At 36.6% G+C, this 27,589-nt stretch overlaps 1 protein-coding gene across 2 annotated transcripts in view; it reads right to left on the bottom strand.

Annotated features, from left to right (window-relative positions):
• LOC106868258 (low-density lipoprotein receptor-related protein 5) overlaps positions 1 to 27,589 on the bottom strand; it is a 90,750-nt gene that overhangs the window by 44,894 nt on the left and 18,267 nt on the right. For both annotated transcript variants that reach the window (XM_089357852.1, XM_089357854.1), the window contains exons 3-10: positions 15,144 to 15,396; positions 13,128 to 13,278; positions 11,897 to 12,013; positions 8,818 to 9,093; positions 7,479 to 7,632; positions 4,683 to 4,817; positions 4,186 to 4,312; positions 507 to 663 (exon numbers count right to left, since the gene is read on the bottom strand). In XM_089357852.1, the coding sequence (XP_089213978.1) occupies positions 507 to 663; positions 4,186 to 4,312; positions 4,683 to 4,817; positions 7,479 to 7,632; positions 8,818 to 9,093; positions 11,897 to 12,013; positions 13,128 to 13,278; positions 15,144 to 15,396 (1,370 nt within the window). The remainder of the gene's footprint in view (positions 1 to 506; positions 664 to 4,185; positions 4,313 to 4,682; positions 4,818 to 7,478; positions 7,633 to 8,817; positions 9,094 to 11,896; positions 12,014 to 13,127; positions 13,279 to 15,143; positions 15,397 to 27,589) is intronic.

The raw sequence follows: 27,589 nt of genomic DNA, 5'->3' as shown, positions 1-27,589 counted from the left end.
TATTTTCGACTTCATTGCTTCCTTCTATCTATAATCAGGTGGATTGTGATAGTAAACTAATGTTCTTGAAAGGGCTCATACTGGTATAAGTTGAAAAACTCTGAAACTGTTGTATCCCTTTGATTTTGCCCTTAATGTGCAGCAACTGCTTCAGTGGAGTAAAACCACTTGTCTTCTTACGAAGTACACTAGTGTATACATATTCTTACGAAGTACACTAGTGTATACATATTCTTACGAAGTACACTAGTGTATACATATTCTTACGAAGTACACTAGTGTATAAATATTCTTACGAAGTACACTAGTGTATACATAGTGTATACAAATTTAGAAATAAGAAATAAACCTTTCTTAAAGGCTATGAAAGGAAAATCTTTAAAAGTTCAAATTAGACCAATTCCAAAGTAGTTCTTTGAAAACTCATCGCCACCACGGTTATTCCTCTTTCCTGACATTTACTAAATAGCAAATAGGAACCACAAGAACAAACATATACTACCTACTTTCAAAGTCTGGCTGGTTTGAAGCATCAAAGGTCAGGAGGTCACGAGCTCTACCAAACTCAGGATGCACTATGTCGCGAACTTTATCCAGATTATCGAGCCGTGCTACATGAATACCGTTCCTTGAGGTTGTGTAATCTGTCCATATAAGGTAATCCTATAATGAAGGATACATGTGTTAATATATTCATATTTACCTCACACACTTGCGATAAATGTCTTCAAATACAAGCCGGCGAGGGAGCATCGACACTATGCCTCGACCTGCTAGAAATAGTAATCAAATACCTCCCTTAAATCGCAACCTACTGTTTGCAAGAGGAGGAAGTAGTTCTTGGATATTGGTCTAATCGATTACAGCTGACTTGAGACTAACCAGCAACAATAATTTACAATGAATTGCTTTGACTTAGGACAAAAATTATACCTATCAAGATATCAAGCAATGGAGGGGCCAGTTTTCTTTACATATATCTGAGTGTATAAGGAGAGGGATGACGCAACGTGTATTCTCTCCTTAAAAATTTTAAAGGATACGTACGAATTACTGGATCAAGCATCCAGGAACTGTAGTCTTACTTTATGATTGAGGTTATATCAGCTGTATTTATGCATGTGTATATATATATATATATAGAGAGAGAGAGAGAGATAGATAGATAGATAGATAGATAGATAGATAGATAGATAGATAGATAGATAGATAGATAGATAGATAGATAGATAGATAGATAGACTCTCGACGATCTCTCGTATGTTGATAGGCAAGAGTGAGGTGCCGAATATACATGTCAATGAAAACGGCCTTCCACATTCACTGATGATACTGTAACTTTTCACATACACTACGGAGAGTCACGCCAGGGGCGATATTTAACCACCAGAGAAAAGGACAGTAGTGCGTATTATGTCATTGCTATTGTGCTGTGTCTAAAACAACTGATTGAGAGAAGCTTTTGGAGTATCACACGAAATATTTTGCGGTATTTATTTCGAATTTGTGCTATCACGGATGGGAATGATACCCCCTACACGGACACACCTACATTTAACCATGGATAACATTTGAGTAATCCATGGTATTCAGCCTGCTGCAACATCATCGTCATCGTCATCATCATCGTCGTCGTCGTCCATCTCCTCCTCGTTCTCATCGTCGCCGTCGTCGCTTGATGATGATGATGATGATGATGATGATGATGATGATGATGATGATGATGATGATGCATAATTCTGGTTGTGGAATAAAGAAACATATTATACATGAGGTTTAACGAAAAATCATTGGCTCCTGTATTCACAAGATATATCAATCATTTATACTTGTTACTTAATATTTTCTTTTGTTTAGAACAAGGTGGCGAGCAAGCGAAATCGTTAGCATGCCAGGCAAAGTGTTAAGCGACTTGTCGTTTGTTTTTTACGTTCCAAGTTCAAATTCCACCAAGTTTGACTTAGCCTCTCATCTTCTTGAGTCGATAAAGTAAGTATCAGTAGAAAGCACTGGGGGTCAATATAATCGACTTACCCCTCCCCGGAAATTGCTGGCCTGGTACCAAAATTTGAAATCAATATTTGGTCTAGAAGTCCAATATAAAAAAATCATTGTTAAATCTCTTTCAACTCATCCCATCTTTAACTATCGTATTAACTTTCAAACACTGTGTCTATTTACTTCATTCATTTATGTAGCAGAGTTGTCTCAGTTATGCATTTTCAAATGGGCAAAGAAGTTCGTTTTCTATGTTTTGTATTTATGTTTTCGTTTCTAGTTGTGTTCAACGTCTTTTTTGATGCCCTGTACCCATATATGCAAGTATATATACATATATATGTAGGTATGTACATATATGTATGGATATATGCATATATTTATATATTATTTTTATTATTATATGATCGAACGCCACGCATTGCCTTCAAGTAAGTTTTATCTTAATAATTACGATGCACACTCTTCTACTATCTCTTCTCTGTCTATCTCTCTCCCTCTCTTGTTCTTCATTCTTTGTCTTTCTCTCCCACCCTTTCTCTATTCTACTCTCCCTTTCACCGTTCCCTCTCTCTCTCACTCTTCCTCCTTGACCCTCTCGTCGCTGACACTTGACGAAAGGAGATCTCTCTTTCTGTCCACTGCCTTCCTAAAGAAAAGACGTGCCTTTTCCTGTCTCTTCTCTCATGGCTCGTCTACCTAGCGTTCATAATAATTTTTCTCTCGGCTTGGCTCAACAACCCTCACCGTTTGTTTTTACTGCCTTGTTCTCACTGTCCTGTTCTTGGTAACACATTCACCCTCCGCAAAAATCCCAAATTTTATTTAATTTGCTTTGCGGGAAGGACTGTTTCAACGAAGTCGCGTATTGTCCTTGCCTTCGAAACGCGTAGTAGTTAAAACAGGGGCAACTGACGAAGGGGTATACTCTTTATGTTGCATGTCTCGTTTCTCTGGGGGGGTTTTTCCGTTGTTCGCAAAGAAGTTCGTTTTCTATGTTTTGTTTTTATGTTTTCGTTTTTCATTGTGTTCAACAGTTTTTGATGTCCTGTACCCATATATGCATGTATATATACATATATATGTAGGTATGTACATATATGTATGGATATATGCATATATTTATATATATATATATATATATATATATATATATATGAAATATAACGTGTCTTGAATGGCACAACAATGCAGAGTGGACTATAATAACTGTTATAATTTAATTATTTATAGCCTGATATAATATTTCGGAATATAAAAATTCCTTCTTTAGATATTGCTAGGAATTGATCGAGTCACTGCTATAATCGGTTCTCCAACTTCTATAAGGTGTAGTGCTACCAGCTATGAATTACAGAGCAGATGTAGGAGAAATAAGAATAAACACAAGTTTATATTAGGAGTCGCCCACTAAGGAGACCCCCTTAGTTGTCAGCCAGCATCTTGTTTTAAGTTTTCCTTTACCAAACCTCATGATTTTATGACTATACCAACTATGATTTCTGCCTGCTCTCTCACGCCTACCCCTAATTGATAATGTCCTTTATTCTCTCAAGCCTTAGATATGCAAAATTTGATAAACTAGTCTATAAATTAAAACTAAAAAAAAAAAATCAATCACAGGCAGAGTCTTCTTGACATTTTATTTATTAATTTCTATGTTGTAGTAGAAGCAACATGTTCTTTGTCTTATCTCCTTAACTTCTTGGAGATTTTTGGTATAATTATACTAATGAGTCCATCTGTTCTAATTTAATTAAATTCTATGTCTTTATGCAGCTGAGAATTGCTCTGCAGTTTAAATTGATGCAATGATTACATTGTTCAATTAAATGGTGTCGCATGAAACGATCGTACTGCATTACCTCTGGATATCCTTGTTGTTTATCTTGATTTTAATCACTTTACTTTGAAATTTATGGATAATACCGTACTAAATTCTGGTGTCTCAACTTAAGTACCATATTCACCCGAATCTAAATGTTTGCTGAACTCATATATATATATATATATATATATATATATATATATATATATATATATATATATATATATATATATATATATATGTATGTATGTATGTATGACCCCTGTATTCCTGGGATTTCAAATTATCAAGATATAAGGCCTTATTAGAAAAACCAACAATATAGTATAACCACAAATTTTGAAATGAAATCCACTAACCTGGAATATGCTGATGCCGTATATCGATCCTTCGATTCCACTATTCTTTGGAACCAAGACTGTAATAATTTCTGTTGAGAAATTGTATTCTTTCACGTTTCCCAAAGCAGAATCGGCCCAGTATAAACTGGAAACAATAAAAGAAGAAATATGTCAAGAGAAAGAAGATGAATGGATTTTAAATTTCAAAACGTATCTAATTATTCTTTGGATGTATGTGTGTATATATGTATCTATATATAGATATATGCGCGCGTGTGTCTGTGTGTATTCACACACACACACACACACACACACACACACACATATATATATATATATATATATGTGTGTGTGTGTGTGTGTGTGTAATGAAAATATAAATAAGTAGTTAATATTGTAATTTTGAATGTTTGTTAAAACAGATATATGAATTTTGTATGCTTCCGTAGTTGTTTGGGTCGGTCAACCGTGATAGGTCAGTTTGTTGGTGGTTTATTTGTTTTAGGTCTACTTACATGTCTTTCATAAAGTCAATGTGGATGTGAGATGGAGAGCCAAGATCTCGGTTTGTTATCAATGACCGCCCAGAACCATCAAGGTATGACCATTCCACTTTAGGACTATTTCCAGCATCTGTCCAAAATAACTTGCTGCAATATAGATCAATATGTAAAATAAATTGATGACACATTCAACATGTAATGCATAACTATATTTCCTAAAAAGAATTTCTTCAAATAATTTATTATATTCGAAACCAAGAGTGCGATAGGCGTTCCTACTCTGTGAATGCAAACATAATTTTTGATTTTTACAATTTTTATTTCTCGTCATTATCGAAGAGGTTAATAATCGATCAATGATCCAAGCTGCTTTCTTCTCGATTCAATCATCATTTGAGTGTTGGAGTTAATTTGTAATCCTCTTCATTTCTCGCAGTTGAACCTTTAACGGAATTTATTCTGTTGCCGGCATTTCGTCCAGGTTTCTCTACTGGGAAGAATTGCTTCTTCCATGCTCAGCAAACTCAGAGCCAAAATTCTTACGTTTTAAATTCTTTCTTTCAAAATTATAAAAATCTGTCATCAAGACATTTCTTTAAATCTTCAACATTCTTTAATTAGGATCTAAAAGATATACGCGTGAATAATTTCTTTATGTTGCCATATATGGACAAAAACGTCTACTTATAGTGTGAAGTTCAAACAACCTACAGAATATAATGACTTTAGAATAATTTTTCTGCGTTTTAGGCTGGGGGAAAGGGGAGATGCCCATAACATGCTGAAGGGCTTCCGAAACAGTTAAAACAGAGAGAGATCTTGAAAGTGGCTAAGTCACCTACGGACAATATGGGGGTGATAAAATAAGATTACAGATTAAATCTACTATTCAAGTAGGCTGCGACGGGATTTGAAATTGGGACCTAACCTGGCGGAACAAATATTTCAATGCATCTCGTTCGACGCTCTAAGACCTATCGTCAATTTTGAAGAATGGTAAAATCGAAAACATCGAATTAATAGGAATACTTGATTGTTATTTTATTCCTATGTGTGTGTTGCTGGCACTCCGTCGCTTACGACGTCGAGGGTTCCAGTTGATCTGATCAACGGAACAGCCTGCTCGTGAAATTAACGTGCAAGTGGCTGAGCACTCCACAGACACGCGTACCCTTAACGTAGTTCTCGGGGATATTCAGCGTGACACAGAGTGTGACAAAGCTGACCCTTTGAATTACAGGCACAACAGAAACAGGAAGTAAGAGTGAGAGAAAGTTGTGGTGAAAGAGTACAGCAGGGTTCGCCACCATTCCCTGCCGGAGCCTCGTGGAGCTTTAGGTGTTTTCGCTCAATAAACACTCACAACGCCCGGTCTGGGAATCGAAACAGCGATCCTATGACCGCGAGTCCGCTGCCCTAACGTTTAGATTTAAACTCACTATGTAAAGTAACTAAATAATGACAATCACTTAAAATGTAATAACTTGTTTCCTTTGACTTATTTAAAGTCATTACACTAATCTTATTCAGCAACCGCAAACTATGATGCATTCATTGAATGGTGTTCATTTTACAGCTTACATTTTGAGTGGGTTGACGTTGCGAATAGTTAGCGGAAAGCCAGTATTTCAGTAGAAAAGTGTTGATTCTACTGACAATGGCTACTGTGAGTAATATATTACAACAATCACCGTTCTGAGGTTGCTCCAACAGAACAGCCAGCAACATAGATAATAGTGGCCTAATGTAAAGTAAATGATACATCAAAAGAATCTAATATTTAACAATTAGTTTCTTCCATTTAAATAAAACGTAACGAAATATTTTATAAACTCCTTCCTAGAGGCTCTTTATAAGGCTTTTATTAACTTGTTTAAAGGGTAAGGTGATGATTAACGATAAATCTCCCTTTGGATGACATTTAAACAATAGTTTTCATTTTTATCAAGTAAAGGGACTGTGAGGTAATGTCTTCTAAGTACCCTCGCCCAGAGGATTTTTAAATCTCGGTGCTTAGCAACTTTCTTTATGGTGTAAAGGAGTAACCTTTCTTTGGATAACATCTCAGTCTATTGTAGTCTATTTTTTTTTTCGTTATTGTATTCAATTAAACACAAGACCAACTTTAATAATGGTTTCAAATTTTGCCACGAGGGCAGCCATTTGTGGGGAGGGAATGAGTCGATTACATCGACCCCAGTGTTCAACTGGTACTTAATTTATTGACCCCGAAAGGCTGAAAGGCAAAGTTGACCACAGCGAAATTTGAACTCAGAATGTAGCGACGGACGAAATACTGCTAGGTATTTCATCCAGCGTACCATAGATTCTGCCAGCTCGACGTCTTGATGCCAACTTTAATAATGAAGGGTGTTCTTGATTAATTCGACTAGACTCATATTACATCCCCATATTGCAGACAGCTGGCTTGAAAGCTTTCATAAAAAAAACAAACTTAAATTCTGAACGAAAGTACACAAAGTCGAGAGGAACAAAAATAAATAATAGAAATCGACCGAATGTCTATAGATTCGTCAATGATTCCTAGCACAGATATAACTTTGGAAGGAAAATATAATAATAGATTATATTGACGCTTTTTCCCTGTACATATAACTGGCACTTATTTCGGCAAAGTCGAAATGATAAAACGCGAAGATGACTTCGGTGGAATTTGAACTCGGAAGGTTAAAAAAAAAAAAAAAAGGAACGATAAAGACAACTAAACATTTTGTCCATTATTCTACCGACTTTACTAACCTACTAATTCTGCTAATGTTATATAATATCAAGAAATGTCTCACTTACCTTTTACCAGGGTGTACAGCAATTCCAACAGGATTCTCTAAATCGGAATCAATCAGAACCTGTTGGTACATGCCATCTGCTCGTGCCACATTTATAGTTCGAAGTAGACTGTCAGTCCAGTAGAGGTTTGACGAAATCCAGTCAAGAACAATGCCTGTTACATGGAAAAAAATAAATAAATAAATAAATAATAATAATAATAATAATAATAATAATTATAATAATAATAACCCTTTCTACTATAGGTACACGGCCTAAAATTTGGTGAGAAGGGGCAAGTCGATTATATCGACGCTAGTGCTCAACTGGTACTGATTTCAACGATCACGAAAAGCAAATTTTAACTCAGAATGTGTACACGAACGGAATATTTCTAAGTATTTTCTCTGATATGCTACCTATTCTGCCAGCTACTGCCTTCTTAATAATGGTTTCAAAGTTTGGCACAAGGCCAGTAACTTCGGGGAAAGGGTAAGTCGATTACATCGAACGCAGCGCTCATTTGGAACTTAATTTATCGACCTCGAAAAATGAAAGGCAAAGTTGCCCATGGCGGATTTTGGACGTAAGGACGGACGAAATGCCGCTAAGCATTTTGCCCAGCGTACTAACGATTCTTCTAGCTCGCCACCTCCTTAATACTAGTAATTATTATCGTTTATGTGTAACCTATACAGAAGATTTATAAACAGGGATAATTTAGCTAAATTTCCGTAGGTTGCAAAAGTGATTAAAAATCTGAATTGATTTTCGAATATTAAGATTCTCATCAGAGGTGTCTAATAAATTTGACCAATCTCAGAGAAACAAGCAGCCAATCTGTTTATATACTCAACAATTACAGAAGCTACACAAAATAGGAGCTAATGGTTTGCATACCACGAGTGTTAACATTTAAGTAAATATCAGGGGCCTGTCAACAGTGATCTCAGTCCACACAGTATCAAGGTATGTATTTACAGGTTATGATTTTGATTCGCAGTTAATAGAATCGCTCACATCTAAGCTGACATTCGTCTTACATGCAAATGTGCAGTAATGTGAGTAAATGCAAGGGGCCATATTTTGAGGTTAGTTCACTGTAATTCCATTTCACGGCGCTTGTGATTTCCGTTTAAAAATAATTCACTTTACCTCAGTTCATTTTTATATGCACACCTTCACATCTGAGAAACAACATGTTACTATCCTATACCATAATTACGTTTGTAGGTACCTAAGAAATGAATAAAAGTTTGTGGCTGAGTGGCGAAGAGCAGCAAAAATTTGACCACAACGTGGACTGTAACTGCATGATTAATGCTATTTCACCTAATAAATAAAAGCGTAACATATTTACCTCTAACAATGCCCACACCACCGATTAGATATTCAAACGAAGCACCATACTCCATACGGACTCTATTGATCCACTTTTCTGTATTGTTGGTTGAGAAATATAAGGTGTCTCGGCGAGCATGCATCCCCAGTGCCAGGTATCCCTTGTTGTCCATAAGAAAGCATTGTTTACTTAACGTCATGTTTTCCAGATCGATATCAGCAAGGTTCGGTGGGAACGAACATATTCCTTCCTCCATGGAATACACATGGTAAGGCTGGGGGAATTCAGAATCCACTGCAATAATAATAATAATAATAATAATAATAATAATAATAATAATAATAATAATCTTTTCTACTCTTGGCACAAGGCGCAAAATTTTTGGGGAAGTGGGCCAGTCGATTAGATCGGTCCCAGTATGCAATTGGTACTTAATTTATCGACCCCGAAATGATGACAGGCAAAGTCGACTACGGCGGAATTTGAACTCAGAACGTAAAGAAAGACGAAATGCCGCTAAGCATTTCGCCCGGCGTGCTAACGATTCTGTTAGCTCGCTGCCTAATAATAATAGTAATAATAATAATAATAATAATGATAATCCTTTCTTTGAGGGTACAAATCGATTACATTGACCCCAGTGTTTCACTGGTGCTTATTTCATCGACCCTGAAAGGATGAAATGCAAAGTTGACCTCGGAGGGATTTGAACCCAAAACGTAGCGACGGGCGAAATACCACTAAGCATTTCGCCAGCATGCTAACGATTCCACCAGCTCGCCGCCTTAATAATAATAATAATAATAATAATAATAATAATAACAACAACAACAACAACAACAATTGGGGTCAGTGAATTACATCCAACTGGTACTTATTTTATCGAACCCGAAATGATGAAAGGAAAAGTCGACCTCGGCGTAATTTGAACTCAAAACCTAGCGACGGACGAATTGCCACATGTTAAAACAATAAAAATATTAATAATTTCATTGTTTTCTTTTATGTTAATTTTATATTGTAGGTTGTAAGATTTCCAAAGTGCAAACAACTGGTTAACTGTATATCTGAAAGGACGAAATACAATGTTGCCGTCAGGTGGATTTGTACTAAGAACATAAAGAGCGGGGAGATTCTAGCACAAATCATTTTGTTCGATATTCAAATGATTCTGCTAAACCATCCCATGTTAAAACCAATTATTACAAGGACAAAAGAAAGAGTGGGGGAAAGGAATGATAAAGTAGTCTCCCTTGTCTCTTCTGAGTTTTCTCCCTTACATATGCTTGAATTACTGAGAGTTTCCGAAGGTTTTCAACTGCATTTTGTTTGCACTTCACTTCATACCCGGTCGCTCACGTTATAGAAACTGCTGCTAAAATTCCTTCCTGCGATGTTATAACTGTAGACTATATTCAGCAAGGTTATAAATTCATAAATCATGTTTCTTTATATACTGTTCATATTTTTCTTTCGTTTTTATTTCGTGTACGCTTTAAATACAAGTCGATAATCCACCAGCGAGGAGAGGAGGGGGATCTGTTTTGCCACCTCCTTTCCATTCTTATATTTATCACACTTTAGTGCAAAGGCATATTTTTATTCTATCGTTTCATTGATGCTATCAAGATACTACAATTAACGAATCCGATAACATTATGAATGGCACTCCGTCAGTTACGACGACGAGGGTCCCAGTTGATTCACCAATGGAACAGCCTGCTCGTGAAATTAACGAGCAAGTCGCTGAGCACTCCACAGACACGTGTACCCTTTATATAGTTCTCAGGGAGATTCAGCGTGACACAGAGTGTGACAAGGCTGGCCCTTTGAAACACAGGTATAACTCATTTTTGCCAGCTGACTGGACTGGAGCAACGTGAAATAAAGTTTCTTGCTCAAGAACACAAGACACCGCTGGGAATTGAATTCACAACCTCGCGATCGAGAGCCGAATACCCTAACCACTAACCCACGTGCCTTTGCGATAACAAAATAGGCTCACCACCGTTAGCCAGGTCACTACATCCACCTGTCAGTCAAGGTGCATGCAGTATTTACTTTATCGTTCTCCAGAGTATGAAATGGCTAAGTTGACATCAGCAGGATTTTAGTACACTGCGCAGAAAGCCGAAACAAATAACACTAATCAACCTATCACATGGCAGGAAAGAAGTTAATGTTGATCTACCTCCTATGCAAGATGCAGTGATGTGTTGATTGCAGTGGCTTCTCAGTCGAATCAATTTGCATGAATGTAGCGGAATAAACTTTGAACAAAAAAAAAAAAAAACACAAACATAAAAGTAGACGTTTAAATGAATAAAATCGGAAGTCAGAACCCATGCAATTAGTAATGCATTTTAAAATGTGAACTAACAAAGGAGCCTTTTACATCATCACTTTTGTCGGCACTCCGTCGCTTACGACGTCGAGGATTCCAGTTGATCCGATCAACGGAACAGCCTGCTCGTGAAATTAACGTGCAAGTGGCTGAGCACTCCACAGACACGTGTACCCTTAACGTAGTTCTCGGGGATATTCAGTGTGACAGTGTGACAAGGCTGACCCTTTGAATTACAGGCACAACAGAAACAGGAAGTAAGACTGAGAGAAAGTTGTGGTGAAAGAGTACAGCAGGGTTCGCTACCATCCCCTGCCGGAGCCTCGTGGAGCTCTAAGTGTTTTCGCTCAATGAACACTCACAACGCCCGGTCTGGGAATCGAAACCGCGATCCTATGACCGCGAGGCCGCTGCCCTAACCACTGGGTCATTGCGCCTCCACACATCATCACTAAACATTCTATAAATAACAGTCGATCTCAAATGACAACTTAATCTCTCTAAAAGAAAAGATAGAGAAAAGAATGCAACGAATAGTGCAGATAGATAGTTTATGTCTCAAAAAGAACAAGCGAGATGGTATCGACTAGAAAACCTTTAATCAAATGTCCAGCAGATGTTTAAGAGCGGTGTCAAAAAACAATGAGCGCATCGTTTCAAAATGTATGTAAAAAGAGTTTAAATATTTTTCATTTATTCCGAATATTTTATGTTATAAACATGCAATTGAGTCAGATCGGGTAATGTTCTCACCTTTACATGTCCGATGGTCAGTGATATTTAACTCGTATCCTTCACTACAGTGGCAGGCAGGACCCATGATTGGATTGTGGACACAGAAATGTTCACATTCGAGAGCGTCACAAATTTCTACAGAAATGACATATATTTGTTTAAACGTATTAACTGAAATAATACAATGAATACATTAAAGACGATAATATTGATGAAAACAGTGTAGAAGGATCATATAAATTTTTAAAAATTGGTTTTCTGCGGACGTTATAAGGAACATAGTGAGAACTGTTTCTAAAATAGAAGGAAGTCGCAAGTTTAGAGGGAAAGAAACAGACGATAAAGACGTCCACAATACTTTATTGTTATTTTATCGAACCTGAAAGAGTGAAAGCAACGCTGACCTCGGTGGGTTTTGAAACAAACACAGAACGTAAAGACCCAGTACAAATATTGACAAATCTATATTCAGAATTAACATAGATATCATCAAAGAAAACAATTCCAAATTGTTCAACTTCGTCAACATATGCAGATTCTTAAATACCACGTCGGAGTTGTGACTGTGTCGTCTGTCAACGATCCAATTATTCTACCCTTTAACATATTGCTCATTTTCAATTTTAATTAATTGGGACTCTGTTGTCCTCTTTCAGTATCTCATGTTTTCATTTGGTTGATATAAATATTGTTCAACAATATTTGTCTCTTCTCCATATGAATATAGTCTTCATTCGTGAAAGTTACCGGGTTCGTTTGCCATATTAGAACTGTTACGATTGCTTTTCAATCAAACAATAATGACAAGCGGATATATATAAGGAAGTTGAAACCTTTTTTCTAATATTCATATTACGTTATAAATCTTTTCAGTGATCTTGTATAACTGAAAATAATCGATCTACTACTCAAAAGATTTGAAGACCAGAATACTATTGCATTGTATATGGAACACTACTACAATTTCTCAAACTTGTATGAATTAATATGCAGACCTATGCTATCTCACTGTTGAACACATTACTTAGCATAGTTAAAATACTTGTCAATTAGCGCGTTATTTATCTGCTTAATACAGAGAACTTTGTAATCATATAATATTATCTACAGCTAGATGACAGGATCAGTTTTAAAAAAGATGTTTAGCGGATATTTAAAAACCTATTCACGATCGTTATACAAATATATTTTCATATATGAGATCTTTTCGGCAAGTAAAATTAACGCCAGAAATTGACAGACTACTCACCAGAATTGCCAGGCTGCGTCGCTTCATCGTACATAATAATCCCATAAGGTATATGACTCAGTGTGTAGCTGATAATAAGTTGGCCATTTAGCTTGCTGTATACATTTAAATGACCTTCGGAACGGCTCTGTTCTGTTACAAATAATATATTCTGAAAATCAACCCATAATTCATTAGATTTGTCTATTATAAAATCGGTTTCTGAAAAACAATATTTAATATAAGTTCATTCAAGTGTAAATCCTTTCATAATATCAAGTTTGCTTTCCTAAATCGGGAATTTTAGTCATTTGTGTTTGAAAATCGATAACATCTTCAAGAGAAAATATAAATTTTGGCCGAGTTTAAATACCGAACTTTAGTTGTAGCCATTTTTTCTGTTTTATTAAGGATTCCAATTTTAGAAGGAAATTATGAACAATATATCTTCGCAATCTCCATTTCTTTAAATTATAGAATCTTATTATTTAGCTGAAATAACCCTTTTTTTTTTTTTTGACAAGATATCAACCTTATGTTTACATGTGGTAAATTATATTGAACGATGTTCATTTGGCATTTTTACCCGCGTCTTACCATGGCCGAAGCAAAGATAATGGAACGTAGTAAATTCCATGGCGACATATACTTATTAACCTTCAAAATATAAACAAAAAAGCCGACAAGTTAAACTGTTTCAGTGCGTTAAGAAGTATGTTAACGTGCTCAATGTGCCAATCAAGATAACTTAACAAACACTATATTATTTAAAAAAATAATTCACGTCTAACCTTATCATTCCTCACAATGTAAATGGGTAGCTACGAATAAAACAATGCTTATTCGAAGTATAAGATCAGATTTTATGCAGCTCTGTCAAGAAGTTCAAATATTTCTCATAACCGTTTTATACTATTTCCAATTGAGGAATTACTTTATTATTGATACATGAGGAATATTTTACAGCAATGTTCAAAATCAATCTTTGCCAAGTGACTTTACTCTGCCTGCTTTAGCTTCATTACTATGGCAACATTCTTGATACTTATTGATCAGACCTCGTATGATAAAGATGAAACCTTCCCCTAACATTCCCATTACGCAATGAATCTGTTCAGTGATTTTATATAATTGAAAATAATCGATCTTCCACCCAATACATTTAAAGACCAAAATATTATTGCATCGTATCTGGGACCCTACCTACAATATATCAGACAGAAAATCTTCAGAGACTTCAGACTGTTGAACACATTATTCAGTATGATTAAAATTATATTTACTACAATCTAATTAAACCATAATAATCTCTTCCATCCTTGAATGAAAATCGTGTTCCTTCGATAATTTCTTCAGTAATTTCACCTTTGTCAGCGCATTTCCGAACACTTTCAAAGTATCCTTTATTTCAGAAGTCAGTGTAAATTTCTGTGGTTGCTGTAACTGATCATCTAGTTGTTTTATAACATACACAGTCTTCACCTGAAGATATTTGCTGAGGTTGTTTGTCATTGGTTGTATTATTTTGAGTATACCCAATCCAATAGCAAATTTGCAATCGCACGTGGCATTCAATAATGCACTGCTACTCGTATATTGTTTGGTGGGTTCAAAATTTTAAAATCAAAATATTTCTCTGCTCTTTGAGATAATTATTTTACCACAGCCTTTTTGTTGTTCATCGACCTTGATGCTTTTAAAGAACGCACGTCGTTTGGGGAAGATTAACTGCTCTGAGTAGGTCCGAAGGTATTGTGGAGTAGTATCAACATACCACAATCTCATCTATCTCTCTCTCTCTCTCCCTTTCTCTCTCTCTCTCTCTCTCTCTCTCTCTCTCTCTCTATCTATCTGTCTATCTATCTATCTATTTATCTCTCTCTATCTCTCTCTCTCTCCCCACAAATCTTGTAATTATGCAAGCAATTGTTGTTTCAGTTTTGTTTTGTATATATTTCATACATATAATCTCTTAAAAGTGAAATAATTTCCTTATTCTATTACCATAAAGAGGAAACCATGGTTTTCAAGACTTACCTTGTACAAAGCTATTCCATAGAAATCAGCCTGAGGATCTTCTACAAGAGTTCGTCTCGCACGTCCGTTGAATTGAATACATTCAATTGTATCTTGGCCATCGTCAACCCAGTAGATCATGCTTTCTTTAGCATCAATGACTAATCCACGTGGCCTTCGCATATTATTACTGACAATAGGACGCCGGTTGTTGCCAACCAGATCTGACACTTCGATTTTAGGATTTACACCCCAGTCACACCAGAATAAGTACCTTTAGTTTAAACAAGAATAAAAGTATTAACCAATATCGCCAATCAACAAATAGCAAATAAATTATGTAAAACAAACAACTGATATTTAAAACAAATACATTGTTCAGTTCTATATTTAAGAGATGAGGAACTATGTACCTTATTTACATTATTTACATTATTTATATTTGACGGATATTTGTCCTCATCTTGTTTGTTGTTAACACAAGTTTTCGGCTGATGTATCCTCCAGCCTTCATCAGGTGTCTTGGGGAAATTTTGAACCTGGGTTCTCATTCCTAAGGTATTTTTTGATGTTGTTGTTGTTGTTATTATTATTATTATTATTATTATTATTATTATTATTGTTGTTGTTGTTGTTGTTCAGGTCACTGCCTGGAATCGAACCCGGAATCTTGGGGTTAGTAGCCCGCGCTCTTAACCACTACTAAAATCATATTCATAAATCAATATAGGATAGCAAACTTTTAGAAATTTCAGTACTAGTGGCCTACCTGCTCCTTCTAGCATGTAAGGCTAAAATTCTAGAATTTTGCTATCCTGTATTAATTTATGAATATGATTTTAGAAATTTCGGAAGCTAATATGGCATTTTTCATCTACTGCCGATTGAAACCGCGCTTGCGCGGTGAATTTGAAAAATCATAATATATAATGAAGAGACACGTGTTATTATAATATATAATGAAGAGACACGTGTTATTATAATATATAATGAAGAGACACGTGTTATTATGATATATAATGAAGAGACACGTGTTATTATAATATATAATGAAGAGACACGTGTTATTATGATGTATAATGAAGAGACACGTCTCTAAATTATATGTTAGTGTTTTGGTGTAGCCACTGATGAGAACTTCGCCGAGAAAATTATTTTATTTGCTAATTAGTGTTCGAAATTAGTAGGTATGGCTGTAAAAAAACAAGGTAAAAGTTTTTATTTTTCATTCCCTTCGAAATTGCTCTTAAATGTGGTTTTGGATGATTTGACTGCTCCTTCTAGCATGTAAGGCTGCCTGCTAAGGGTCGCCTCTTTGTGTTTAAATGTACACTAATTTTATATAGAATATGTTGTCTAATGCTAGACCACCGGTAGTGAAATTTCAAAAATTTGCTATCCTATATTAATTTATATATATATATATATATATATATATATATATATATGAATACAAAAAATGGGACAAGAACGCAAAACATCCAGACAGTTAGATGATACAATAAAGGAACAAGAATAAACAAGGATGGGTCATCCGAAGTTTTCTTTCATCAGTCGAGTTCGAGATTTTCTTTGCAATTTTGGCTGGTTATACTCGAAATTGCTCCATTCTCGCCAACCCAAAGGAAAATCTAAGCTAAGAGCACTAGATTCTTAGGAATAAAGCAGCGAATGTATACGAAAACGAGGACGGTAAAAAATGGAGAAATGGTACCCAAATACAAATTCAAATAACAGGACATTAACAACAGGTGTCTTTTGACTAAGGACGAATTAAATTAAGCTGGCGTGTGTGGAAGTGAAGCCTTACGGCAGTGGCATAAGAGATGACAGGCCTATACATATGTGTATATATTTATGTGTGTGTCTTTGTGTCTGTGTTTGTCCTCCCACCATCACTTGACGACCGATGTTGATGTGTTTACGTCCGCGTAACTTAGCAGTTCAGCAAAAACAGTACCGAGCTTAGAAAGAATAAGTCCTGGGGTTGATTTCTTTGACTAAAACAAAAAAATCATTTAGGGTGGTGCTCCAGCTTGGCCACAATCAAAATGACTGATATAAGTAAAATATTAAAAAAAAGAATGGAGCTTTTAGTGGGTGAGATCTGATTTTTAAAATATCAGTTATGTCCATGCCGCTCCAATGGGACACATTCCTAACTAGAAATCAAAATTTAACTGAGAATTTGAAATACAACTTACCTTCATTCTTTAGTATCCTATTATGTGATATATTACGCTTAGTTTTTAAGTGATAAATTATAGATTTTAGTATAGAACTCAGAGTCAGTACTGTAAGTTACAACGTTTCGTATACGAATGCGTCTCTGTAAACAATGCGACCGAAGATAGTAAGATATAAGTAATGGGTGTGTATTAAAGCATGTGTTAAATAATATAGAAATTGAACCGCATATATTTCTAGGAATGTGGAGTCAGACTGGTACTGTGGTTAGGAACTTCACCTCGGATTCGCATGGTTTGAGGTTCAGTTCAACCACGTGACACTTTGAATAAGTGTCTTGGTCTATGATGTGTGTGTGTGTGTGTGTGTGTGTGTGTGTGTGTGTGCATGTGTGCATCATGTGTGTATGTGCGCATGTGTGTATGTGTGCGCTTGTGTTCGTGTCTCACAGCTTGACAACAGATGTTACTTTGTTTCTGTCACCATAATGATTTCGGAATACAAGAGTTTGCTTGAATGTGTTCCAAAGTTTGAAAAAAAAAAAAAAAGTATTGTGGATCGATTTCATAGACGGAAACCCTTCCAAGCACTGCTCCAGTATGGGCGCAGCTCAATGACTAAATCAAATACAAGAATTAGGGAACATGAAAATTTATTGATATCAACAATTACTGGATCTTTTTACAATTGAGTCCGTGAGCGAAGAAACGATTTCTCTTATATTTACATAACTGAAATTGTTTTTCAAGTCCCATATATATATATATATATATATATATATATATATATATATATATATATATATATGTGTGTGTGTGTGTGTGTGTGTGTGTGTGTGTGTGTGTGTGTGTGTGTGTGTGTGTGTGTGTGTATGTATATATATATATGCATATATATATATATATATATATATATATATATATATATATATATATATATATATATATATATCTGTGTATGCATGTGTGTATGTGTGTGCATGGGTGTGTGCGTGTACATGTACATATTTATATATATATTTATGTATATGTATATATATTTATACATACGTATACGTATGTATATATGTATATACATACATGCATACATACATACAAAGATACACATATATGTATATATACGTATACACACATACACACACACACATACACACACACATATACATATATATATATATATTATATATATATATATATGTATGTATGTATGTATGTATGTATGTAGTCATTAGTTATGTATATATTAAACAAAGCATAACATTGTCACCAGTTTTAATTGAACAAAACATAAAGTTGTCATTGATATTAAGACAAAGTTTTACACGCAAAATGATTCATGAGGATGCCAAGCTACCACGTAAAAACTTGAGAAAACTTGACAGCTCATGTCTCGTCATTGTTGTACCCTCCTTGACAATGACCAGCGAGGTTAACAATAAATATTATGAAGACAGCAGTGAGATCATGCTCGCCACTAAAGTCCTCAAGTGTGTTGTATATATCTAAGGAGTAATTCCTTGGTTAAACTAACGAATCGCGCGTTAAATATATTATACCCAGATAGAAACTGTCTTTGGGGAATGCAAGAGAAAAGGACCTAAGAAGAACCATTGAACTAAAGCATTAACAAAAATATCTAAGTAGTGATAAGCTTAATCTTAAAATTAAAAAGTACTAATCTTGTAACTACAGTTACCCGGGGTATTCCGTCATTTATCAAGTTGAAAACAGGACCGTCAGCTGTCTTTTGAGCAGATAATGTTTAAACAAGAGATGTAGTGATATGGGTATATAGCTTTACAGCACGAGGATGAGTTGCAGGAAATTTAAACAAAATATCTGATATGACATCAAGGCTGAACATCAACGAAACAAATACTTTTCTGCATATATATGAGTATTAGAATCGACGTGGTCATTAATACAAAGCGATACGTATGTATCAACAACTGCGTCGCAATCTACTATTCACTATATAACATTTCAATGTCAAAACTAGAAAAGCACTCGGAGAGCGCAGACCTCCGCCAAACAGCTCGTTTTTCACCCATATACACGCATGTTGAAAATTGCCCAATTTCCCAAACCGGCAAAAACATAACTTCCTTGGCGAGAGTAAAAAAAAAAAATAACACAGCCATATGATTTTTAAAAAGCCCTTTTAAAAAGAGAAATCCAAGCCTCGGACGAATTTTAAAGATGGGCAATGTTGATGGAATATTTTCCATATCATACAGATGATACGGAGCTCTCAGCGGCTGTAGAGGGAGCAAAGCCTAAGCTTTTTGAATCAATCCCAATAGTCAAGGCTTGTACTGTCATCCTCCGCAGACCTCCGCCAAGCAGCTCATTTTAAGATAGATACGCGAGTAAAATTACTAATAGAGAAACGAAAATAAACTTTGGAAACAGCAACGCCACCATAAGTTACGTAGAAACGATGAACGTGTTTTCAAGGGAGATAATCAAAGAACGTAACATTGTAATACTTTATGTAAAGTAAATATAACAAATGAAAAATCATTCAGGAATCTATAAAAATTCTCGGATCACTACCAAAATTTTATCATCTGTTCCTAGTGCCATGACCACCATTTCCTGCAAGTTTCATCAAATACTGTTCAAAACTTTTTCAGCTATTTTGCACAGAGACGGACAAACAAACGCCGATGAAAACATAACCTTCTTCCTTGGCGGAAGTAATTACGTAGCGATCGTAAAAGAAAGATTAAACGATCTTCTCTATGTCTTCACTAAAATGATACGTTTTTACATTCATATGTATACATGCATAAATAAACAGATACATATACTATACATATACATATACACACATATACTATATAGGTGCATACATTCCCTCACCGCGTGTGTGTGTGTGCATTTCCAAGGAATAACAGGTTCAAAAGACGGCATATCCAACCACTTACAGGAAGGATCACAAAATTAAGACGGAAAGTAAAAATATGACCCATCATCGTCATTCCGACAACATATATATATATGTAACACATTATAACACACACACACACACACACACACACACATATATATATATACATACATATAAATGCGACTAGGGTGTTTAGACAACACCTACATGACTGGGTTCTCCTGCTTGTTTGGCATGGTGCAGAGTCCTGTTGCCAAACATAGGCACTTTCAGCAGCCAACCTCTTGACTGAGGACAGCACTACCTCCTCTAGTCACTTGATGTAGGCCTCCGTGTTGAGTTTGAGGCCGTGTGAGAAGATGAATGGTGGCATAACGTCGCCATCACTTGTGATCACTCAAAACACCTTGAAGTTGACTGGATGTTTGATTTTTATCACTCTCAGTACATGTCCTCAGATTGCACAGTCCTCAGATTGACACCCAAACACTAATATTACCGCGAAGCATTTCGCCCGGCGTGCTCACGTTTCTGCCAGCTCGCCGCCTTCAAGCAGCTCTATATTAAAAACTGAATGGCGGAGGAACATTAGAATCTTACATTGAAGAATCAGTCAAGGAATGCTGTAGTCTAGTCTCTAGCTCATTTAACCTTACAGGCAAAGAAGTAAATGAAGCGCAAACGATGAAAATAAGTTGAGTAAACATTAGAAGGTAATACTGTCTTGTTAAGTTCCAATATAGATGACCTACAAAACAAAATACCCTATATCTATTATATAGAACGGAAAGAATCTTTAGAGGAGAAAATCATTTGATTATAAGCACGAGATAACAATTGCCAAACATAAATATTGCAGTTGCGGGAAAGCAAACGAAGCGCGTGATTTAGTGGTTGAGTCTGTTGGATTCATGATCAGAAGATTGTCGATTCGATTCTTTGATTGGGCGATGCGTTGACTTCTTGAGCAAATCTTTTCATTTGACGTTGCTGTAGTCAACTCAACTAATAAAAACATAGTGAAGTGGTGACAGGTTTGGTAGGCTGCCGATGGTTGGTGGCCCTGCCTAAAGAAAGAAACAGAAGAGAACGTCTGGAATGACGGGCCACAGCCCTACCTTAGTGTTGAGTATAACATTTAACCAACTAAACAAATGCGACAGATATAGTTTTGCCAAGACACATGAGATGAAAAATACAGTATATAATAATATTACTAAGCATTGAAATTAATAACGCTTTCTTTGTAACACTGGCACCAGGTTATATATTTTATGAGTGGATATAGTCATCTACATTGACCTCAGTATATGAAAGGTACTTTATTTTATCGGCACTGGAATGAAAGAGGTTAACATTGACACGGTATACACAGAGCGTTAAGTGCTAGAGCTAAACGTTCGGCCTGCAAGAAATATCAGCCAAATTTCCCCTAAAAGACTACTTAAACAGTGGATGCTATAAACCGTGATATACATACAAAAAATTGAGTGGTCAAGGTTGAAACGCATTTCTTTATAGATTTGCTTGGTAAAGTGTAACATTAGGCTAAAGTAACAAAAGGTATTATCCGACAATCTAATGATTTGTATATGATATAGATTTCTGTCGTAGAAGACAAGCCAGTTATTTAGGGGGAAAATGGAGAAAAACGTCGACCCTACGGGGATTGGGACTCAGAACCGAAGGTGACCTAAATAAAATACGACGAGGCATTTTATGAGACGTTCATACCAATTCCAGTAGCTCATCAATGGACCGACTTGGATTCTACAATAATATCGGTTTCAAATTTTTGCATCAGGCCAGCAATTTCGGGTGGGGGCGGGGATAAGTTGATTACATCCATCTCAGTGCTGAACGATTCCGAAAGGATGAAAAGCAAAGTTGACCTGCGAACTCGCCGCCTTAAACGTAATGCGTCGGAAGACTCTCGCTAACGATTCTACCAGCTCGCCGCCCAAGAGTCTACACTAATATTAACGACGTAAGATTACATAGCAACAGAGTGGTCTTTAAAACTAGGTAGACAGCTTAACATAGAATGTTCTTATGTACACAATTTCTTAATGAGTGATACACTTAAGAGGAATCGAACGTTTCTGAAATACTTGTCTTACGATAAACACTTCCGATGTTATATCCGTACGTGCATACATACATACATACATACATCCATACATACATAGAAAGAAAATTAGTAACTGTAACTTTGACTTTGAAGGACTCTTACGAGGAGAGAGTATTATCTCCCAAAGTAAGTAAAACACCACCAGATACGGTATTAAAAGCTGTTAACGAAATTAGTGATGAGTATTTACAACAGTGTGATGAACCCACATTCTGGAAGATTAACACCTGTCTATATGCTCAGGCTGGAGGCACAATGGCCCAGTGGTTAGGGCAGCGGACTCGCGGTCATAGAATCGCAGTTTCGATTCCCAGACCGGGCGCTGTGAGTGTTTATTGAGCGAAAACAATTAAAGCTCCACGAGGCTCCGGCAGGGGATGGTGGTGAACCCTGCTGTACTCTTTCACCACAACTTTCTCTCACTCTTACTTCCTGTGTCTGTTGTGCCTGTAATTCAAAGGGTCAGCCTTGTCACACTGTCACACTGAATATCCCCGAGAACTATGTTAAGGGTACACGTGTCTGTGGAGTGCTCAGCCACTTGCACGTTAATGTCACGAGTAGGCTGTTCCGTTGATCGGATCAACTGGAACCCTCGACGCCGTAAGCGACGGAGTCCCAACAAAAATATGCTCAGGCTACTACTGTAAAACAGTACATGAATGATATTCAAAAAGTAAACAAAACCGGAATAACAAAGAAAGTACCATCATGGGTTCTGAAGACCGAGAAAAAGATAACTGGTTTACGGAAGACCATCAATCAGTAATGATGCTTATTGCATGCAAACAAGCAAATCACTATACGACCCACCAACAGAAAGTATAGAAGGAGATAGAACTGATGCTTGGAGACAGCAAAAAGAGGACACTCACTTGCAAATTGATTATCCTCAAGCAGAAGCTAAAAGCTGTCAGTGAAAAACTCCGACATCAAAAGAAAATAATCAAGCGAAGAACAATAAACAAAAAAAATTAACCGCAACCAGGCAGCAGTATACAGAGACATGAGAGGAGGAGCAATAAACATCATGGAAGCTCCTTCACGAGAAGACTTAGATTCCTTCTGAAGGAAAATCTGGAGTAAAGAGAAGGAATCGAACCAAGACGCTCTGTGGCTGGAAGAAATCCGAAAAAGTTATAGCTCCCGTGTTACATTCAAGACATACAACATTGATTGTGAAACTCTTGCAATTGTGATCTAGAAACTCCAGGACGGAAAAGCAGATGGAAGAGACTTGGTTGTTGGATATTGGTACAAGAAGCTAACATTCTACCGACCATACCTTATCAATCTGTACTAGCAAGCTTTCATTGGGAACAGTAGCATACCACACTAGTTAGCTCTGGCAGAGATAAAATTGATCTCCAAATGCAGAACGACCCACATGGGAAAAAACCTACCGCCAGTTGCATGCCAGAACTTAATGTAGAAGATGTTTAAACCCCTTCCTCCAGGACCATTGTGAAACCAATCACATTATCACAGCAGAACAAGCAGCTGGGAAGAAGGGAGTCTGGGGAAGTGCTGAGCAATTGTTAATCAACAAAACAGTGCGAAAGCATAGGAGGAACCTAGTTTCAATGTGGCTAGACTTCAAGAAAGCCTTTGACTCTGTTCCCCACTCATGGATGCTAGAAGCCCTTCAGCTTGCTAAAGTTCCAGTGAGAATAATCAAAGCTATAGCTGACCTGGCTTCATTGTGGGCCACCATCTTGAAATTAAACACAACGAGTGACTGTATTATCACCGATAGAATACAATATCGCAAAGACATATTCCAAGGAGACAGCCTCTCTGATGCTATTTATATTTTCTGTAAACCCTTGTCATTCGTGTTAAGGAAGTTTGAAGGATATCTCACTGGTTCACAAGGAAACAAAAATATCAAATTTACAAACTGTTTCTTTGTGGATGACTTAAAACTTCATGCAAAGAATATGCATGAGATGAAAAAGAGTCTTGACTTAGTTACAACATTCTCAAAGGATGTAGGGTTGGAGTTTCCTCAGGATAAATGTTGTGGTTGTGGAAAGCGGAAAATTATAAACTAGATTAGTAGCATCTCCATCAATGATTTGACTGTTTCCCCTGTATCTGTGTTCTACTATAGCCTCGGGCCAACCAAAGCCTTGTGAGTGGATTTGGCAGACGGAAACTGAAAGAAGCCCGTCGTATAAATATATATATATATGTGTGTGTGTGTGTGTGTGTGTGTGTGTGTGTCTGTCTGTCTGTTTTTCCTCCCAACATCATCACTTCACAACCGATGTTGGTGTGTTTACGACCCGTAACTTAGCGGTTCGGCATTAGAGCCCGATAGAATAAGTACTAGGCTTACAAAGAATAAGTCCTAAGGTCGATTTCTTCGACCAAAAACGGTGCTCCAGCGTGACCGCAGTCAAATTACTGGAACAAAAAAAAAACATGCTAATCATCTTTTCGTACAGAGAGCAAAATAGTGTTATGTATATATTTAGGGGAGAGTAAAATCTGTTTTCTGGCAGTGGAAGAAACACTGCTGTCTGCAGCATTTACAACAAGTATCGTGTACGACAGATGAAGGGTGTGGACATATATATATATAGCGTAGTCACGGTTACATCTTTAAAAAGACACAAGGTCACTTTTGAAATGCCATTGATCGTGGGTCTTGCCTGGTCAATCAAGTTTGATTGAACTTAATAACAATATGTAGAACAGTGTACCAGTATACAGTTAAATTAACAAATATAGTCAGAAAGTACAATGACTTTAATTAGAAAGATACGAAAACTGACGAATTGCAATGGAAAAGTCGCCATTAGAGATCCGCTAAAATTTCTTTAGGATAAGACTCTTCATTAGAATAAAACTAATAATGTCTATAACAAAAGATCCTAAACTGGTGGAGACAGAACATGTAATTTCTACATCTAATTTTTGTTGTTCTACACACTGTATTACATACATGGGATCCTATCCTATATGTTTCTAACGTGCAGAACGCTTTCCTGAAATGTTTTCTCTCAGCTATGTTGCTGATGTTCGTCTTAATCAGCGTCAACACACACATACATTCTCTCTCTCTGTTCTATATATGATATGCACATTTCTGTGTTTTGCAAGCTGCCCAACTATTCCCAAGAATATATTTTCCTGGGATCTAAAAAGATGGAACCGTGTGTTGCTTTCACTGGTTGGTTTTAAAAACAAGATCTTCTTTGAAGTAGTTATATGCTGTTAAATTAATGTGACAGTCCCATGAAGGGAATAATACTACTGTTGTTTAGACCTAGGAAGCTGCACCGCTTCCTGTCGGCCTTGACACATTTTCTGTGTCCTTATGTTTACAAGGGAGCGACAAGCACCTCCACCCAGCTAAGCCTGCATCCAGAGACATGAGTCTTTGCTAGTCATCACTCTGGAGTAGCATGATTTGCTAGTCGAAGATGCCTGTCAAGCTCTTGTAAACGTATGATAATTCTAGTGAATTATTATATGTTTAGCGGTGCAGCTTCCTGGGTCTAAACAATAGTATCACTTCTTCAACGTATTACTACTGCATAAATTTCTCTGAGAAATTTAGAAATGTACTATTTCTGATAAAGATCTTCTTTATCTGCATTGTATTTAATTTTCAAATTAAAATTCCTTGGTATTAGAGATTTCTCCCTTGATTTTCAAGTTCTTTAGATTTATAATCTGTCATACAAGGAGTTTAATTTATTAATAACCTGGTAATCTCAGTTAATCGAGGCTTTTCTTTTTGCCAGCTATTTATATTATCTATAAGGCTCTCTAGGTTTATAGATAATTGTGATGCAGGCAGTATCATTACCGAATAATAACCTTTATAATCAACTTTACGTGGAGTTATCACATGAGCACCGTAAGACTCTAATGTTCACATTGAGAAGTCTTTCGTTTAGACGCCTAGAGCATAAGCAGGGGTATCTGTAGCAGATTAGAAATGTCTTGCAACAGTGGTAGAACTGTTGTATCACGTAATTTCGGTGATTTGCACGCCTCATCCGCAACAGGCATCCGCTTACACCAAATGCTGGCATATTTAGTATGAAATTCTTCTGTCAGAGACCTGTATATGAGATGCGTCCTGCACTAAAAGTGCATATACTGCGATTTATCTCACTTTTTATGAAATAGAGTATTGAAAGAAATTTAAATCAGTAGAAACTACAATATCAAAATGTTTTCTTCTCTTTTTTTTCTCTCTGACGAGAGAATTGCTTTTCCTTCTTCATTTGTTTGCAGTGCTTTTTCAGCATGGCAAGCAGACAAAACATCTTTTGGGTGTGTGGTAACCATGTGGTTTTGGGTTCAGTCCCACAACATGCAATTAGGGCAAGAGTCTTTTTCATTATAGTTCCGGTTGACGTATGTTTCAGAGTGAAATTGATAGACGGAAATTGTGCGGAAGTCTGTCCTTTGTGTGTGTGTGTGTGCGCGTGTGTGCGCGTGCGCGTGCGTGAGTTTCCACACGGTTTCCTTACAAGAAATTTACTTAGCAAGCGTCTGTCGGTCCGAAGCTATAGTAGAAGACACTGCCCAAGGTGCGCCTTATGGATCTGAACACCAGAGTGTTTATTAATAGTATACTGTACTAATGTTGTTGGTGCTGTTGTTGTTGTTGTGATAGTGGTAGTATTTGTGGTGCTGACGCTGGTGGTAGTGGTGGGGGGGTTAATTGTGGTACTTGTTGCTGTTTAGTCTTGTGTCAGCCTTAATGAGCAGGTTTGTTTCAAGGTGTTCCAGGCATGACCACACTGTCATGTTTCTTGATGTAATGTGCCTCAGATCACACTATCCATCGTTTATGCACACGCACACACATACGCAGTTACACACACAAACACATACACACACAGACACACACTCATGTATTATATACAGTTGGCACTGCAGGATACTTCCTTCATCAGCTGTCAACCATACATCATAACGATTTCAGCACCGACTGAAAGTATGGGTTGCTCCAGCAGTACGAAAGGGCATAGAAACTTCTATTATATATAACTACGACACCAAATCGGACACAACTGGAACCTCTCCAACCATGCAACAGTTATTTATTTATTTATTATTTGCTTACTAATAATTTGTTCGTTACTCTCTAGTTTATGACATGTCCTTTTTGAGAATTCCTACTTCAATCTAGGAATAACTTATGTTTGATGGCAGCGAGGTGGGGCACAGCGAATCTAGCTACTAAGTCATAATACGTCACCTCTACTCGAAGCGCAGTAAACCGCCATCT

The sequence above is a fragment of the Octopus bimaculoides genome, chromosome 9, assembly GCF_046866305.1.
Source record: "Octopus bimaculoides isolate indiv1 chromosome 9, ASM4686630v1, whole genome shotgun sequence".
Classification (NCBI taxonomy): Eukaryota; Metazoa; Mollusca; class Cephalopoda; order Octopoda; family Octopodidae; genus Octopus; species Octopus bimaculoides.
This window is presented reverse-complemented; position numbering and strand designations above follow the sequence as displayed.